The sequence below is a fragment of the Haliotis cracherodii genome, unplaced genomic scaffold, assembly GCF_022045235.1.
Source record: "Haliotis cracherodii isolate W230 unplaced genomic scaffold, xgHalCrac1.p SCAF_5, whole genome shotgun sequence".
NCBI classification, from domain to species: Eukaryota; Metazoa; Mollusca; class Gastropoda; order Lepetellida; family Haliotidae; genus Haliotis; species Haliotis cracherodii.
In genome coordinates this window covers 42,663,246-42,683,375 of record NW_027266308.1, presented here as the reverse complement: position 1 = coordinate 42,683,375, position 20,130 = coordinate 42,663,246, and the positions used below count along the sequence as shown (strand labels likewise).

Genomic DNA, 20,130 nt, shown 5'->3' with positions numbered 1-20,130 from the left:
AATATCAGGAGTTAATTCAGCTGTTGAATTGTTCTCTGCAGTGTGTCAGTAGCAATTATATACATAAACCAAACTTTCATTTTGACAAAAAATATCCTGTCATCAAATACTACAAAAACTGTCCAATAACATTGAACGTAGAGTTAATGTCAAAGGGAGACAACTTTTCAGATAAATTCCCCCCTTGGTCAGAGTGGCCACTGTTGTACACTCCCTGACCATAAGTAAGATACCAAAATGGTTGACGTTACCAACATAAGAGAGAGGACCAGAGATGTTTTAGCAACGATCCACACTGTTGTTACTTCATACCACACTTTGAAGAAAGTCACCAGGCCTTACCACCCGATACATTAACTCGCCTCTTACAACAAGCATAGGATGCTGGTGTGAAATTATATAACCCAGCATCCCCCCACACACAACTGTAAACTACAACTACAATTAGTTCAGTAAAATCTCAGGCTTGTCACTGTATCCTCACAAGAGGAAAGTCAACTTACATCGCATCCATCTGTCCATTTCTGCTATGGAGTTGGCTGATAAGTAGTAGGTCTTCTTTGGGTTAGTTATCTGGAAATCAGAATCTTCAATATTGAATAATAGATCAATTCCCAATTGAAAAATTCTCTGCTAGAACAAAATGAATACAATTGTTCATATATTTCCTTCATACATCACTAAAGATAGAAAACAACATGTAAAACAAGGAAAAACAATGATCTGGAAAGAAATACGTTTCGATTCAGGTTTTCAAAAAAATAAAAAAATGATCCACTAGACATGCTTGGTGTCTTGAAATGATGTGCTGTGAAAAAATAAAACTGTTTAGTTCCTTCTTTCAGAGAAAAAATTGAAACAGTGATCAAATATCCTATCTTCGGCAACATTCCCATGCTCCCCCTTAGAATATTTAAAGAGTAACCAACAGCTATAAGGAATTACAGATTATCTATTTTGAGTGAATGAATGGTGTTAGTCGTCAGCCTTTGGCGAACTAACAGCATTCATTCACGATGGACAGATCATACATATTTCTGAGTTTCGAGTAGATTATTCTATTTATAACTCCTTGATATTTTAAAAGAAGAAAAAGAAAAAGAAAACGTATGAAAAATCAACCCTACACACAAACTTCACTGAAGGCAGCCTATTGTTTAGATGACGTAATGTAATCCTTTTGTTACATTATGAACAAAGGATGATGTCATAGTAAACTTTCTCATCAATGAAGCATGGTGACGCATATGGATTCAATTGACCAACAAGCATTGAGAATTGCTACAATGCATGTGTGCAAATATCAGGAAGTTATTACACATAATCATTCTACCCTTATGGGTGATATTAAATGGTAGGTTCCTTATTCCTTGGCCATGTCTGTCTCACTGACTACATATAAAACAATGTACAACATTTTAGCCCTTTGAAAGATTATTCTCCACATGTTACACACTTCGAAAGTGAGCTCTGCAGAAGATCGAGAGATGCGCGTCTGTTCGTCCAGTTTGATGGAGCCCTGTGGTTTCCTGAGCACGTCATGCTGTGACTTGTAGTAGAACAGTTCCCCGTTCCTTAGCGTGAACCAGCGCCGCTTCCACGTCTTCACCTTACCACTCAGCTTTGACAGGTAGCCACACTTCTCCAGTGTATCCTGAACACAGAAAGGCCAGCATCAGTCTGGGGCAAAGGTTTTGATCTTTTACTCTATACTGTTACTTACCTTGAGCAGAATTGGACCAAACCAAATGAAGGATGACAAGATAGACACAATTTTATGGATAACAACTTCTTTAATACTATGAAAAGCGACGTTTTTGGTATAGATCCTTATACTGTTGTCAAGCAAGTCATAAAATTGTGTCTATCTTGTCATCCGTCAACTTCTAAATAATGCCTATCAAACAATTTAAATGAAGGATGTGTGGGTTTTTGAGGCAATCAGATTTCTTAAATGATTCAGCTTCATTTATGCATATGTTTGTTTGTTTGTTGTTTAAAGCCCACTCAACAATATTCCAGCTATATGACAGCGGTCTGTAAATAATCGAGTCTGACCATCAACTTTCCGTCTTACAAAGCAAATATTTCACTGAGTATTGTAGAGAAATTCAATCGTCACTACAACTGTCCTGATGACAGTTCCCTTTAAGGAGGTAACAAGTGCTCACATGTTTCTGACTATCTGCAGCAAATTTGAGCAGTTTCTGTTCTGGTTCTGACGTGTCCGAGTCACTCTTGCCCGAGGAGTCATCCGGGGGAAGTGCGTAGTCACATGACACCTCGGACGCAGCAGAGTGGCAGGATGCACCTGGACAGGCAACAAATTCCATAAAAATTCCATACAAGTTCCATACAAATTCCATACAAGTTCCATACAAATTCCATACAAGTTCCATACAAATTCCATACAAATTCCATACAAGTTCCATACAAGTTCCATACAAATTCAATACAAATTCCATACAAGTTCCATACAAATTCCATACAAGTTCCATACAAATTCCATACAAATTCCATACAAGTTCCATACAAATTCCAAATTACCGAGACAAAGCCTTCATCCCCAAATTGGTACAGTTATATATGAATCATACAATCATATAATTACATGTTTTGTCCATCATATTTTGTACATAATAATATTCAATAATGAATCAGTGTGATGTCGAATGTCATTCTCAGCTCCCTGGGGATCATACAACCCAGGCTGCCTTGGTCACCTATCACAAGCGATTTCAGCTGCGGCCAACTAACATTGGTTGGGTGACTTACTTCTGACAGGTTTGGGTGTGGTCTGGGCACTGGGGGTCTTCACTTGCACTGTGTCGGTGGCCATGCTGCTCACACCAGCGGCAGACTGGCTCGGCGCTACCACGGCAACAGGAATCTCCTCCTCATTCTCAGAAGAATCAGATGATGTCTCTTCCATGAAAGGTGTGCTGCGGATCTGAGCAGCTTTCTGTAAAAATTGAAGGAATTAAAGTTAATAAGTGATAGAAAATATTTTTCTTTACTTTACATGCTAAATCTGTGTCAGCCCATACCCTCTTCACTGAGGTGTTTGGCAAGACATTCTCCTCAGCAAGATACCCTTGATCGACTGATGCTTTGTGAGTTAGTGAGTTTAGTTTGAACAGTATTTAGTTGTGCAGTGTGTCAACTTGCATCCTCCATTACCTATTGTATCATATCATCATTCTATTGTGATATATTCCCTGGATCCATTCACAACCATAGCTCCGTTTAAGCCTGAATCAAATGGTACGATGCTAAAAATAGCAGTCAAATTAAAATACTCTCTTGAGCATGAGATATGTTGTGCAAAGTTAGAGATTGGAGCAAAGGAAATGGTGATGTAATATCCGAAACGAAGCTATGGTGGCAGATGGGTCTGGGGCATTTATTAAAATAGAATGGAGACATAATATTCAGGATAATCAGTGTCAGTGAGTATGGTTTTACGCCCCTTTTAGCAATAGCAATATTCCAGCAATATCACGGCCCGGGACACCAGAAATGGGCTTCACACATTGTACCCATGTCGGGAATTGAACCTGGGTCTTCAGCGTGACGAGCAAACGCTTTAACCACTAGGCTACCCGACCGCCCCTCAGGATAATCAAGGATGGCCAGCTTGATGTGGGAGGAAAGCTGATGTGTGTGTGTGTGTGTGTGTGTGTGTGTGTGTGTGTGTGTGTGTGTGTGTGTGTGTGTGTGTGTGTGTGTGTGTGTGTGTGTGTGTGTGTGTGTGTGTGTGTGTGTGTGTGTGTGTGTGTGTGTGTGTGTACTAGTCCAGACTGATGTTGATTTATAGTGCTAGCACACTGAGATACCATGCCGCAGTTTAACATGAATATCCCACTCAGACACAGTATACTGACTCTGAGCCAACCATTCCTTGTTTAAGCCCCTTAATGCCAAGCGCCAGGCAGGGTAACAAAAAGTACCATCTTTTAAAGTTTTTTTATATGAGGCAGCCTGGGATCGAACCCTGGGCATTCCGCTCCCCGGGCTGACACTCTACCACTAGACCTAGGAAGTGGTCGACCTATGACATGGTCTGTAACTAAGTCATGGAGCACATGACAGTGACATTTCGTTGATTCAAACTTTAACTCAATATATTGTTAAAGATGTAAATAGCTAGAATCTGAACCGTCGGCAGTCTGCTTGTATCTAATATTAACACAATGTATACAACAACCCCTGGAGTTCAACTGTCTTGTCTTGTCATGTCCAACTTACCCCTTTGAGTGTTGCATACACCGGCACGGTGAAGTCCCTGTACAAGTTGTTGGCCGCGTGGTTCTCCATTATTGGGGAAGGTTCTGGTAGATGAGAACATGGAACCATTGTGTTCATTAAACTTACACATCATCCCAATGTGGGTTAAGGAATAGAATCAGCCCCTTTGTCTTAAGAGCTGACTTTATTAAAGTGACTTGAATGTGATAATCAGGTCAAATCAAGGATTTGAACCTGTGATCATATAGTCCAGCTATATGACAGTGGACCAGAGTCGAGTGATTGATATTGTGAGCAACGATCCATGCCATTAGGGTACGATGACACACAATCAACCAAATCACCGAGTCTGTCCACTTGAGGCATGCTGAGTCATTCTGACACACAATCAACTTGACCAGAGCTGAGAGTTTTCTAAGGCCACCAAACCAAGAGCTAGACATTCACAGCAGACATTTTGGCCATTATGATAACCTAAAAGTTGCCCAATTTACCATAATCACAAGCTACTGAGGTCATATTCAGCCCCTAACATCGCTTTGCCTACAATCAAAAGGGAATGGATGACATGAAAAGGATTTCTGTAACTATATTCATATTCAGTTCCACTTTGAACGAAACCTTGTATTATAATTCTGAGTGTCATACTGACCTTTCACCTCTGACACTTTCCTCCATCCTTTGGTCCGCTTATTGGCTACTGCATAGATTCTTTTCTCCTGTAAAACAGCAAACACAATCGTGCTTATTACTGTAGGAAGGGGCCAAACAAGTTTACCTTACATACACACTGAGACAAAAAGAAATAGAAAAAAATTCAAAATCAGAATATAAAGTCAATAAGTGTTAACATCATAGCATCTTATCAGCACTTGTCTGACAGTGTACATGGCATCAGGTCATGTATGTTCTCATGGCACGGCACCAGTAGTACAGCAGTGGTAAGGGTAAGAGAAAACCTGGGCCAAAGGAAGACATGTTTGGTCTATATCTTTGCACTGGTGCCACACTTTATTACCTCCCCTGATGTGTCAAGGGAGGTAACTCCGTCTACCTTACCCCTGCATGCAGGTTACACAAGCACAGTGATCAGCAACACTCTAACCACATGGGATTCGAGGCCAGATTAGATCACCAGTACTGAATATTGAGTTTTGCTGATTGCTCCTAATTGCACCTGGACGAATCGCCTTGGGCATGGAGAGACCAACTAAGTCATGACCTGGGCCCACTTACACAAAGCGATCTTAGCGCTAAGACTATGTTAAAGTATGGGAGTTACGAACATCGTAGCGCTAAGATCGCTTTGTGCAAGAGGGCCCTGGTATACAGAGTCCAAAAGTTTGATGTTGGAGAAAAATAATTATTACATATTTAGTGATACTGTATTAATCTCAAAAATATAAACTGATATGTCCTTTGAATGAAATAATTAACACTTGATGCCGGAGAACTTTCAGTCTGCTTCAATGGCACCTTGGTTTTGAGTGTAAGATCGTGACAATCAGTAGCAATATACATAATAAATAGAACCTATGTCCTGTGTTGTCATATATCATTTACCTCATCAAGTGACCTGACATAAGTGACATTTTTATTAGGCATCCATAAACATGTTCTGTCAATTCACAATTAAATTTTGGGGACTGTTGAAGTATGTGTCAAAACTTGGTACCTTGCAAAAAATAGGGCTGGGATGGGTAACTCGGGTACTCAGGTCCGGTGGTTCCTGAATTGGACTCAGGTACCCACAGGACTACCCGGACCCATGGTAAGTCACGTGATATATTGTTTTATGACAAAAACTCACGATAGCTCAGTGGTTACACTACAAGTTGCTAATGTTCGCAAATTTTTCTGACAATGCTCACATTCCTTTTACTTGTATATGTTTGAGTAAAGATAACACCAAAGCCAGTCAATTTCACTGTACGCATGATCTGATTGTTTGATACATGTATCTAAATACTTTTTGCCAAGGCTGTGGTGAAACTATTTAGAATCAGACATCTTGTTACCAACTCTTGAGACTTGCAGTGGGTACCCGGGTAGGGTTTGGTAATAGGGGGTCGGGTACCCGGATAGTAAATTTGGACTCGTCCCAGTCCTACTTGCTATGTGTCAATGTACTACAGCTTGTTGGTGTGGAGCTGTGTTCACAGGACAGTGACATAATGGAGATGCTTTCATGTTAAATATCGGACAAAACCTCATTCAAATTCACCATGCAGAAGGTTCAACGAGCAATTTATGCTACATACGTAACTACAGTAAACTACGGTTATAACGAACCCAAAGGGACTACTATTTATAGTTCGTTATAACAGTAGTTCATTATAAGCATATATACAGCATAACTACAGCAAATAGTCAGGACTAAAAAAGTAAGTTTGTTATATCTGCCAGTTTGTTATAAGGGTGTTCGTTATAACTGTAGTTTACTGTACATAATTTTATTTCTCTGATGATGGTGTTATGATAATGTATCAGCACCTCATGAGAACTCCTCTGATGAATTAGAAATAAAAAATATGAATTATTCATTTTAAAAAATCAATAATGTCGGATTTGTTGAAGATCTCAATACAAGGACCACTTCAGGGATCCTTGCCACAATACACAGCCAGTGGGGCTAAAGTGGGCCAAACCATACATGGATCTCCCGTACCCACTCCCCACCACAAACACACACAAACACACATGCACTTTGAGAGCATAGTTATCATGTTGATGCATACACAACATCTAACTTTAACTCAATCATTTTTGTAACAAATGTAACAATCAATTAACGCAAATGTTCCTGAATTATTTCTGTTCATTTTTCTACATTTTAAGGGCCCTCCCCTTATCCTATAAGCTGTGCACACCCCATTTTCCTATAAGCTGTACCTGTTTTTGCTAATGCACATCAAAAAACACAGGGAACTAACTCACTGAGGTAACTGGTTTGGTGTGAGGTCCCGAGGTCTGTTCTGTTTGTTTAGGCACATTGTTGGTTATTGTCACTGATCTCCTCCCTGCTGCCCCTATGTCCGTTGGCTCCGAATTGGCAAAATGGTGCACCTGAATATCCACTCCCGTGATCAGCTCCCTGTGTGGAATAAACTCCCTGGCAGTGTTGTCGGAGTGAATGAAGGCCCCTGGCAACTTCTCCTTTCTCACTCTGGGTAACGTCGCTATTGCTGAAATGTTCGAAGCATCAAAGTTGACGCTGAAGAAATTTGTTGGCGTGCTTGGCGGTGCATCGGGAAGGAAAGGTGTGAGGGGGGTCATGGGAGTTTTGGGGGTGAGACTGATCGGAGTGATTTCCTCAGCAATGATGAGATCTTGTTCATCAACCTCATGTCCGTTGAACTCCTTCTGAATCTGCGATATGGACACCCGAGCTCGCTCCAACATTTCTTCACTTCCATTGCAAGAACTGACGAGAGAATCAAGTAAATGGGCACTCTGCAGAATTTTTCGTTCAATTTTGATCTGAGGTGGATTTAAACGTTTTGGTTCGTAGATGCTTTCGTGGTTTGCATCCACCTCCTGGTACAGCTGCTCATGGTCCATGTCCCCCATGGATTCCTCACTCTCTCCTTCAGAAATGTGTTCCTCCGCGTCCTCCAAGCTACTTTGTTTGCTGGACATCTCTCGATGCATGGCTTCCAGCACGGAGCTCCGAGGGCGCTGTGGAATCTCAGGCGGCTCTGACCCTCTGGACGTAGATCTGGAGATGGATCCCTCCTAGAACAGACAGACAAAATGTTAGCTTTAGAAGCGAGTTGAAAAGACCTTACCTTGTAGTGTACTAAGTCCAAAGACCATCTCTTAGCTGTAGTAAGGCAATAGGCTATATGTCAGCTATACTACAATCAGTTAACCAAATCTCAGTTCACCACATCAATAAGCCATATCTTAGCTGTATTAAGGCAATGGGCTATATGCCAGCTATACTACAATCAGTTGAACAAATCTCAGTCCACCACATCAATAGGCCATCTCTTAGCTGTAGTAAGGCAATGGGCTATATGTCAGCTATACTACATCAGTTGACCAAATCTCAGTTCACCACATCAATAGGCCATATCTTAGCTGTAGTAAGGCAATGGGCTATATGTCAGCTATACTACAATCAGTTGAACAAATCTCAGTCCACCACATCAATAGGCCATATCTTAGCTGTTGTCAGTAGACTATTTTTTGCTCTGCAACATCAGCAGATAAAACTTCAGCTATGCTAAATCAGTAGACGATATTTAAGGTGTACAAAGTCAGTAGACAATATCTTAGCTATACTAAGTCAGTAGACGATATCTTAGCTTTACTAAATCAGTAGACCAAGTCTGAGCTATACTAAGTAGACCATATCTTAGTTTTACTATGTCAGGAGACTACATCTTAATATCTTAGCTATACTAAGTCAGTAGATGATATCTTAGCTTTACTAAATCAGTAGACCAAGTATAAGCTATACTAAGTAGACCATATATTAGCAATACTAAGTCAGTAGATCATATCTTAGTTTTAGTAAGTCAGGAGACTACATCTTAATATCCTAGCTATACTAAGTCAGTAGACTACATCTTAATATCTTAGCTATACTAAGTCAGTAAACCATATTTCTTTGCCATATATGTCAGATCAGCTAAGACACTAAAAGGTGCAACTGCAGTTGTTCTGCTGGAGCCTCAGTTCCTCAGTCCATCAACCAACCTGCATCTCAAGGCTGAGTCTGTATATTTCCTTGACGGCCTGTGCAGGGAGAGACTGTAGGCGATCACGTAGCAGCTCCACCTGTTGTTGCAGCATGTCGTTCTCACGCTGGATCTCATGGTTCTGCTCCTCCAGCTGCAGAGTACACACCACGCATCAGATATACACGTGTTACACACCAGGCTACAGGAACAGTGCAGAACTGTGCATCTGTTCTCAGAGCTGTCCTGATAGACTGAATTGTTGTAAACTCAAGCCCTCAATTATAGCCCTCAAATGTTACGAGTCATTGAGGACAATCAACATTAGATGTTTATTTTTAAGGTTGCCCTACAGGGTACCATTGTAAAAAACAATCTTGGCGCTACGACTGTCTTAAGTCTATGTTAGAGTATGGGGTTTATGATAACCTTAGCACTACGACTGTCTTAAGTCTATGTTAGAGTATGGGGTTTATGATAACCTTAGCGCTACGACTGTCTTAAGTCTATGTTAAAGTATCTGGTTTATGATAACCTTAGCGCTACGACTGTCTTAAGTCTGTGTTAGAGTATGGGGTTTATGACAACCTTAGAGCTACGACTGTCTTAAGTCTATGTTAGAGTATGGGGTTTATGATCACCTTGGTCATAACAAGGTCATTAAGTCATGACAAGACAAGAATTAATTAAGACTTTGTCACTTTCCCTTGTCTATACAGGTGTATATTAAATGATGTCAACACTGAAAGGAGAATGGGCATTTTGAAAGTTAAGATTAACATACTTATATAGATTAATAAGCATGCTGTTAGAAGTTCATTGAAACATTACTGTCAACTTGTGTTATTTATGAATAATTGAATTGCAAATAATTGCATAGCTTTTAATTGGTTAACCAAGCAATTCTTTTGCGATTATGTTTCCACAAACACAAAAATAGAGTGTTGATATATTTGAAATCAAAAGACACTCGGGTGAGATTTTATTTATCATCCAATATCATTCTTCCAACCTTTTCAGTTTGTAGACAGTAATAAGCAGTGTCTTAAGTGTAAAAAGTACTGCTAACAGCTTCAGTTGCAGAGCCATTAGTGATGTCATTTGATTGTGATATCATAGTAACCAGTGACATCACTATGGTCTGCAAAGCATTGTGATGCAATTTTATTGCAGCGATATCTACAATGTAGATATCGCGTGATCTCTCCCAAGAGATATCTCCTGTGGGAGCCAGTTTGGGATGATAAATCCTAATATCTACTTCCTTATGCTCAAATATTGGCAAAAAAAACCCTGAAAACCTCTAGAATAAGTATTTATGACACATTTAGTCTTACCTATGCATATAGCGTAGTTACAAGACCCAAACATGCCATTGTTGAAATGGACAAAATCTATTCATATGAACACATCTGAACACATATGAACTTTCCTACTGATTTGTACAGATTTTCTTCACTTCTTAAATAATGCATATCACATGGCCCCAAAAATATACACTTCTTATACCTCATCATTTATCACAAGATGAAGCCAGGACTTAAAAGATATTACATTTCCATAATTTCTATTGTTCTTTGGAAACAATATCTACATCAAAAACATGTAACAAATAGGCAGTTGGTTTGTGATGATCATGAAACCTAAGCAAAGAATAGAAATGATCGACATCTTCAAGATTAAATCTTACTGCAGTATAAACTGATATTGATTCCCAGACAGATTTATATTTTGTGAAATTACTTATGGTTATAACTGTTCTATTCAACTTTTATATAGGAATAAAGACGTCTCAGGGGTATTTCCAACTGTTTGAAATATACATGTTATCGTACATCACTGCAATACATGCTACACATCACATGTTTTAATTCCCTGTCCTGCTGGATGAAATATGCATGCTTTTGTTCCTATATCATGGTACATGCTCTGAAGTGACAGCCTCAGGGTGCATTCCTCAACAGCAATATACAGGTCATAAATCTGTTTCACAATATGCCTGTTATTACATCCCACTGTCCTCCAGCTGTAATGTATGTGTTATAAATCTTATATCTCATGCCTATGTCCTATTATACAATCATTATTAAGGGGAGTCCTCTTAGCAATGTGGCACCAATATCCAACAGAGACAATGTATTAGTAGAAAGGACAAAAGGTACCACGCAAAAGAAGTTAGAACACCAGATTTTTTCATACAGCTATACCAGCTGATGAATCATATACATATGAAAAAAATCAGGTGTTCTCTATGTTCTTCTGTGTAGTTTATATTGACAAGGTCCTGTTTTCTTTCATTATTCTGATATTATTTATGGAAAGACCAGCACAGCAGAGAAACAGCTATTGAAGTTCATTTTTATGAAATTATTCTATTTTGATGTACCGGTATCTGGCAGCACAAATGATTATTCTTTTTTTTCTTAAGTAACAAATTCCTTTTTGGTTGCAAATACTTATTGGCTATATCTTAAAATGTCAGATGTAAACTTTGGAAGCTATATTAAGCCAGACTAGTTTAATGTCTTGTTTCAAGGATTCTCTTTGTCCATATCTTTGTTTGTTTGTAGTTTAATGCTGCACTCAGTAATGTTTTTACTATAAGATGGCGGTCACCAAGTATAACCACCTGATCTTGTCAGTTGTCTTACGACAAGCCTGGGTTACTGAAGACCAATTCTAACCCAGAATCTTCACAGGAATGGTCCATATGTCAAAAGGCAAGAGACAAAAACAGAAAGATATCAAAATGCATCTGGGGCTCCGGACAATATTTTCAGCCACAGAGTATTTACTGCCATAATTATTCACAATGGGTATGATACAGTTCTACTTTTTCAAATAAAAAAATGATAAGTTTGAACATTATTTAAGGACTGGTCATTATATACAAGGGGGGGGAGATGAAAAAATGTTGGAGGTATGTGGGGGTAGGGGGTCATGAAACTTACAACAGAGACATTCACTGAAATAGGTAAGAGTGAGTGAGTATGGTTTTACGCCGCTTTTAGCAATATCCCAGCAATATCACGGCAAGGGACACCAGAAATGGGCTTCACACATTGTACCCATGTCGGGAATCGAAGCCGGGTCTTCAGCGTGACGAGCGAACACTTTAACCACTAGGCTACCCGACCGCCCCAAAATAGGTAAGAGTACTTGTATGCGAAGACAGATTAACTATCATAACATGAAATAATCCTTAACTTCTTTTACGTAGTACATGGACTGGTAGTTTCTCAACCAATGTGGAAGCAAACGTTTATCAACATGACACATTTGGGTCAGCTGATGGTAGAGTGTGATGACAGCGTGGTGACAGCGTGGTGACAGCCAAACTACAGCATTATGACAGTGACGTAATAGAGGTAGGGTACTCGCAGGAATTACACATAGTCTGTAAACCACTGTATGTGTCTCACCTCATGCAGTTTGTTTGTGACCCACTCTTTGATCTTGAGAGCTTTGGCTTCTACGATTCTGGCGTCATGATGTCTCAGCTGAGTCTAGAGTTAAAGAAAACGAAATTCAATATTTTTTCTGTTTGTGCTGACAATTCATCACTTTATTAAAAAGAAAAACAAACCCTCTGAGATATTAAAATATTGAATTTGCTGAGTTGAAATACCTACAATTTCCTCGAAATGATTTTCGTCATGTTATTCAATATGACAACAAAAAATCCAGTTTTGCTTCAACATTGTGATTACTACTTTGGAGCAAAACACTTTGGGTATTTTTTTCCATTTTGAAGGAAAGTGGTAAGTGACATATGAAACACAATTGAAAATAGAACATATTCATCACGAGAAACAAGGAAATCTGATTGAGTGATTGTATCCAAATACAACATTTCCGTACATTACTTTCCTAATGACTATTTGTCAAAGCAACTCTTTTAACATTAAAAGATAGGATCAGAGGCAATGGGCATTTGCCTCAAAGCTTTCTAACTAAAGAAAGTGACTTTTTCCTCCACGGGAAAAAATAAGTCTGTTAAATTTTCAATCGATTCTTACACTTTCAAACATGTGATACTAGTACTGTAAATGAACTGCTGCTGAAGTGCAGCGCCGCAGCTAAAAACTCTTCTAATGGATTAAGTAGTTACACCATCTTCAAGAGAAACGTGACAGGCAAACATGTCACAAACAGTGTTTAACCAAACACTGATCAAAGACGCCGCCATGCTTGAGTGATAATCGTTCAACAGATCGTATGCCTGACCGACTTTGTCATTATATCTGATCACAACTTCATCAAAATAAATATTTTCCCATCACAAATAATTCATCAACTTCATTTCAATCTTGAGCGTTTAACATCAAATATGTGGAAAACTGTATTCCTTTTAAATGTGATTTTAAAGGAATGCAAATCCTTTTAATGTTGCAGTTTATATTTTTTCTCATCTTCTTGTTTGATTTGTTTAAAGTCAAATCAGCCAAATGCGAAATATTAGAATTTATTGCGTTTGTATTGATCAAAGTCGTGAAATGGGCAGTGGCCCACTCTGTGTCACCATCAAAGACATTTTAATTCAACACACAAATGTTTTAATGGAGCGTCATTATGGTATGAAACTGTTCCAAACATCAAATAGTTCTTTTTACATTCATGTTTTCTTTCTCGAAGCACTTTCACTCCACATCGCATCCATCACATTTATTTCAAACGAAACAAACATGATCAATTTCTCGCCAAAATATGCATGACTACATAATTTGCACCTACCACAGTTCAGCAATCTACACGTCAATAAAGTAAGACAGATTCATCTTCCAAAGCTTACCACGCGTCAAAGCAAACAAGTATCTCCTCATATGTTATTTAGCAAAACCGCTTTCTCTACGACAACAAATAATCTCAACTTGTGTATTTGTCTTATCATATAATAGAAAAGTAATTTCCTCAAAATCCCTGGAATGATTCGACCAGAGCATAACATATACACGAGCAAGGCTGTCTGCAGGTGATCATGCTCATCAACCTCGTATAAACACATAGGGAGGAACAACACGCCAATAATCTCTGTTTTTTCTTCCTCTTCTGAATGTTATTTTTGAGCTGCCTTCCGCTAATTCCCTTCTTTCCATGCATGGCCCACTTGCCTCATTCCGTGTAATTTGTAAATGTTTACTTGGAACATTCCAATCTAGATAGCTGCTCCCACACCCCGACACTTGGTGGAACACTTGGGGGGAATCGAGTGTATTCTGTACCTTCTGGGCTAGAGAGTTCTGTAACTGATGTTTCATAAACTGTTTATGCTGTAGTGAGTCCCTGTGGTTGGTCTCTGGATTAGAATTGGTGCCCAGCAACCTATGCTGGCCATATGAGGTGACTAAATGGATCAGGTGGTCAGACTCAGTGACTTGGTTGATTGAGTGTCATCATGTCGTGCCCTGATGGTGTGGACCAGAAATGGGCTTAACACGTCATACCCATGTCGGGAATCAAACCCAGGTCTTCTGCAGGATGAGTCAATGCTTTAACCACTCGGCTACACCATTTCCATATTGGGAATCTAACCTTGGTGGAGATGAAAATTCCTGAACCACTTGACTGATACTCTCTCTTTTCTTCCTCTCCCTCTCTTGCTCATATTCACTCTCTCATTTACACAGACAGACAGACAGAGTACAAGACTCCACCAACAGTTTGGAACTAGTATACCTGTGGACAACAGTGTCCGAAGACTTTTACACAGACAGACAGACAGACAGACAGACAGACACCGTACAAGAATCCACCAACAGTTTGGAACTAGCATACCTGTGGACAACAGTGTCCGAAGACTTTTACACAGACAGACAGACAGACAGACAAACAGACAGACAGACAGACAGACAGACAGACACCGTACAAGACTCCACCAACAGTTTGGAACTAGTATACCTGTGGACAACAGTGTCCTAAGATTTTTTCACAGTTACACAGACACAGACAGAGTACAAGACTCCACCAACAGTTTGGAACTAGCATACCTGTGGACAACAGTGTCCGAAGACTTTTACACAGACAGACAGACAGACAGACAGACACCGTACAAGACTCCACCAATAGTTTGGAACTAGTATACCTGTGGACAACAGTGTCCTAAGACTTTTTCTGGGTGCAAAATATCGCATCTTACACAATGATCGAGAATTGATGCAAATAATGTGCATCGCAGGTCCTATGGGATGTAAACAAACTATAGCTACATGAATCATTCAAACTAATTCAATTGCAGCATGCATTTCAAATTACAATGATCTGATTAGAAATACATCAAAGTTCAGTGAAATCATATATGAGCAGCACACTCAATCACTTAGTTTCATTTGAAACCAATTACTAAAAAGTTAGCATAGACTTCAGATCACATGCTTTGCCATGACTTCATTAAAATTCTTAAAGGTCAAATCTCACCAGCCTATAGATGTCAAGGTCGCAGTGATTACCCTTTGACCCCATTTTAGCCAACTCACCAAAAAAGTGGTGATAGGGTAGCACAGTGGTGAAGCATTTGCTTGTCATGCCGAAGGTCCTGTTTCTATTCCCCACATGGATGCAATGTGAGAAGCCCATTTTTGCCTTGATATTACCCGAATATTGCTAAATTTAGCATAACACCCAACTCACTCACTCACAACATTAAATACTGCAGTATACCCTTGGGGTTATTCTTACACGAACTGCCAACAAACATGGCAACACTTAAGTATCATAACATTCAACTTTGTCCCAAAGGAAATTATAAGCTCTATAAACAGATACTCGCAGTCTGAAGAGGCACAAGTTTCCCCATAACATTTTTAACTGTATTTTGATGTGTTCTTCAGCATGTACTAACACTGTTTCCCTACAACTCATTCAATCTCCAGTGCGTAGAGATCAAGCTCAGATACACTCTACCTATCTTTTCCCATTTTACTTGATAACTGACTTGCAGAAGTGACAGATTGCTGGCGATTATTTGTGTGTATGTGTCTGCAAGATGCTGTACTGATCAGCTGAAATTAGATAAATGTGATTTCACATTAATTTTGAGACAGTTCCTGAAATGATTCGTTTGTTTGTTTGTTTTTAACATCACACTCAGCAATGTTCCAGCTATATGACGTCTGTCTGTAAATAATCGGATCTGGACCAGACAATTTAGTGATTGATATCATGAGTATCGACCTACACAATTGGGATACGATGACATGCATCTACCAAGTCAGTGAGCCTGACCACCCGATCCTGTTAGTCGCCTCTTACGACAAGCATAGTTGCATTGCCTCTTATGACAAACATAGTTGCCTGTTATGACAAGCATAGTTGCCTGTCATGACAAGCATAGTTGGATGTTACGACAAGCACAGTTGCCTCTTGCGACAAACATAGTTGCCTCTTATGACAAGCATAGTTGCCTCTTACGACAAGCATAGTTGCCTCTTACGACAAGCATGGGTTGCTGAAGACCTTAGATGATTCTAATCCAGATCTTCACGTTTCCCTGAAATGAATATACTAATAGGCTAATTAATTTAAAATACAACGAGATACTTAACGTTGTAGATATGATATATTTTCTAACACTTCAAATAAGTAGCTGACACTGATGTATTAAAAATTAATTCCTCACACCCCGATTGAACACAGATTTGAAAATCTACACGACTTACATTGATTTTTTAAAGATCATAAATTTGGGTGAATTCCCCAAATTGCTATTGATTATGTAACGACAGATATAGCACGGGCTGTCAGTATTCAGTTGGTATCTCCTGACCACAATGATCATACCTGGTCCGCAATGGATGGAAATACGACTCAATCAAGCCGAATCAATACCAACGACTGATTAGCAATCAGAATGAAATGGAAACAGTCAGATCAGGTCAAGCAATACATAATCAGAGGAATAGAAATTATGACGATTATGTCAATAGCACTATTGACAAGCTACCGACACCATCACACTCACGGCTGATGGAACATATGTCGATATATAGCCCGAGGGCAGTCTTCCTTAATAGCAGTACAATCAGCTGTTAACAGAAAAATCTAAAATAACAACCAATAATTGCCTATAGCTGTCGCCCAATAAATGCCTGTTCCCCAATAATTTCTCATCTCAGTCCTGTACACTTTTGGTTGCTACCCTGGCCATGACCCTTGACCTTTTCACCTTCACACTTATTATCTCGTCGATTTGTGATGTGCGTATGTTGACTATTCTGCTCATCAGTGCAAGCAGTTGTGCCTTGGGTTCAATTCTACTAAAGCATCTTAACGCCCAAACTGTCATAATTGAACTCCAACATCCATTTTAATAATGATGCTTAGATTGACGTGTAGTGGAAGGCGCCAGGCACAAGAATCAACTTGTCCGCAGGGTATTGCACACATCACCCTTTCCAAGCCATCACACCATCTTAATGCTCGTCCAAACATTATACGAAACACAGCAATAAGTCTAAATTTCTTTTTAAAGAGTCGGTATTCCGGGTATGAATAAAGGCCACTAGCAACCTAAGCGTGCCATGACGTGAGAGACAACTAAATGGATTGGGTGGTCAGGCTTGGTGACTTGGATGATTGCATTTCATCGTATCCCATTTGAGTCATGTTCATGATGTCAGTCACTGGATTGTCTGGTCTAGACTTAATTATTTACAACCCGCTGTCATATAGCTGGAATATTTGCTGAGTGGTGTGTTACACAACAAACAAATATCCAAACAAACAGATATATCCATATGTAGATAAACACTTCGTCAATGAAAACATGTCTTTAAAATAATTTTTTTTTTTTTAAAGAACCTTCCCTCTTCTGCTGTTTTCAAGCAAACTAGACTTGGTTAGTTTGATATAGACTTGCCAAGGCTTTTAGTAAAATCAAATACCTAAAAAATATATATTCCACAGTCATGGTGCAGGACTAATCCATATGTCTCTTCAGGTAATCAGTGAATGAATGTTGTTAATCATCGCAGACAGGTACATTCAGCACAGGAGTCTGGCCCAGACAAACCAGTCAGTGAAAGGATGAGCATCAATCTAAATCATTGGGTATGATGACATTCTATCAGCCAAGTTCGTGGCTCAGGGTCCCGCTCCACACAGAGATCGTAGTGCTACGGCACTCATGTTAAAAAATAGGACTTGCAATGACCTCAGTGTACGATTGCTTTGTGAAACAGATCCCTGAACATAACACCCCCATTGTAGTCGTCTCTGACAAACATGGGGCACTTGGGGCCTGTTCTGACCTGGAATCCCAACGGAATTTATGAAACCAGAAAGTGTTTGCATTACATGCAACAACAGAAACACACCCATTAAGCATTTTCTCTTTCCAAATCCCAAGGGCGTACTTAAACCAAAGTTTGGCAGATTTTACTCATAACGAGTAGGTCACAGTGACCTGCTTCTGTGATGACAAGTTCTGCCCAGGACTTACATCTTATACATGGGTAACTGACAACTGCAATGATCTCTCATGTTGCACTTTAATGTCTCATACTAAGGGGACATCAAGTTACACGTTAACGAGATGTGGACCAGACGACATTTTCATTGTGGCTGCCATGTCAGTGAATGAGCAAGTGACTGAATGTTGTTTAACATCACACTCTGCAACTATTATTCTTGCCATATCATGGCAGCCTGTAAATAATTGAGTCTGTACCAGACAAACCCGTAGTTGATATTTTGAGCAACGACCCACATTGTCAGAGTTTGGTGACACCAATTGTAGGTGAGGGGTTTAACATTGCATGCAAGACATTGCACTTGCAGAAACTAGCCAGTCACTAATCCAGTCTACATGACCTTCCAGCTAGTCACAGACCAAGTCTACATGCCCATGTGTGTGTGTGTGTGTGTGTGTGTGTGTGTGTGTGTGTGTGTGTGTGTGTGTGTGTGTGTGTGTGTGTGTGTGTGTGTGTGTGTGTGTGTGTGTGTGTGTGTGTGTGTGTGTGTCCATGTGTGCGTGCGGGCGGGCGTGTGTGCGTGTGTGTGCGGGCGGGCGGACGGGCGTGTGTGTGCATGCATGAGTTTGTGTCACACTGACCACTCCTACTTGTTATCCTTAAATAAACTCCTAGCCAGTCACTAATCCAGTCTACATGACCTTCCAGCCAGTCACAGACCAAGTCTACATGCCAACGTGTGTGTGTGTGTGTGTGTGTGTGTGTGTCCATGTGTGCGTGCGTGCGTACGTGTGTGCATGCATGAGTTTGTGTCACACTGACCACTCCTACTTGTTATCCTTAAATAAACTCCTAGCCAGTCACTAATCCACTCTACATGACCTTCCAGCCAGTCACAGACCAAGTCTACATGCCCACGTGTGTGTGTATGCGTGCGTGCGTGTGTATGTATGTGTATGTGTGTGTGTCTATCTGTCTGTGCATTGTCTGTGTCTGTATGTCTGTGTCTCCAACATGACCTCCACAACAGTGCTATACATGGGAGATAAATCAAGCCCTGGTCATGTTTGGGACATCAAGAATGGGCTCCTCATGCTCCGACCTAATGCATGCAGGCCCAGCTGTCTCCACTAAATGTATACACCTTGATTGCCACTGTGAACAAAAACATGCAATGGATTACCTCCCCTTTCCTTGTATCTAACATTATAACCCCCTACCCACGTGACCCTGGCTCAACTCGTACTGCCCAGCTGGAAGATACAGTCAAGCACCGTGTCAAGGTGAAGGCTGATTATCTTTGTTACAACTAATTTACTTACTTGACTTAATTCATTCTTACATAAACATCAAGTGCATACTGTAATTGTTCCTTTGAAACTCTCTCTCCTCTGACTTTCTTTATCACCCATCCCCCAGAATCAATCAAGTTTATCTTTGATAATGCTCCCCTGTTTAGACAATGTCAGCACACCAATAAGAATGCGAGGCTAACATGTTCTAAAGCACTAATCATTCTGTCAGAGGTAATTCCACCTCGGACAAATTCCACAACATATGCTTGGAATTTAGCCGCAAAAAAACAGAATTCTTTGTTGAAGGAATTTAACTTGTAAGGCGGGATGAAGATCAAAGAGAAAACCTGTGCTTGCTTATCTGCCCTTGGTAAAAGCCTCATCACTTGTTGTTAACAATTTTTAGGTCGTGTGACCTCAGTGGGTTGTCAATTTCCAATGGCCATGTTGAAATTAAGAACATGAAAAAGTTAATGTTATGAATGAAATTAGTGC

General features: G+C 39.9%; 1 protein-coding gene across 3 annotated transcripts in view; it reads right to left on the bottom strand.

The window, feature by feature from the left end:
• Positions 1-20,130, bottom strand: part of LOC139444206 (pleckstrin homology domain-containing family H member 2-like) — a 194,169-nt gene that overhangs the window by 23,820 nt on the left and 150,219 nt on the right. For all 3 annotated transcript variants that reach the window (XM_071225117.1, XM_071225118.1, XM_071225119.1), the window contains 9 exons: positions 12,356-12,439; positions 8,953-9,087; positions 7,186-7,983; positions 4,901-4,967; positions 4,249-4,331; positions 2,776-2,962; positions 2,172-2,311; positions 1,457-1,654; positions 504-573 (listed from right to left, as the gene is read on the bottom strand). In XM_071225117.1, coding sequence (XP_071081218.1) covers positions 504-573; positions 1,457-1,654; positions 2,172-2,311; positions 2,776-2,962; positions 4,249-4,331; positions 4,901-4,967; positions 7,186-7,983; positions 8,953-9,087; positions 12,356-12,439 — 1,762 coding nt within the window. The remainder of the gene's footprint in view (positions 1-503; positions 574-1,456; positions 1,655-2,171; positions 2,312-2,775; positions 2,963-4,248; positions 4,332-4,900; positions 4,968-7,185; positions 7,984-8,952; positions 9,088-12,355; positions 12,440-20,130) is intronic.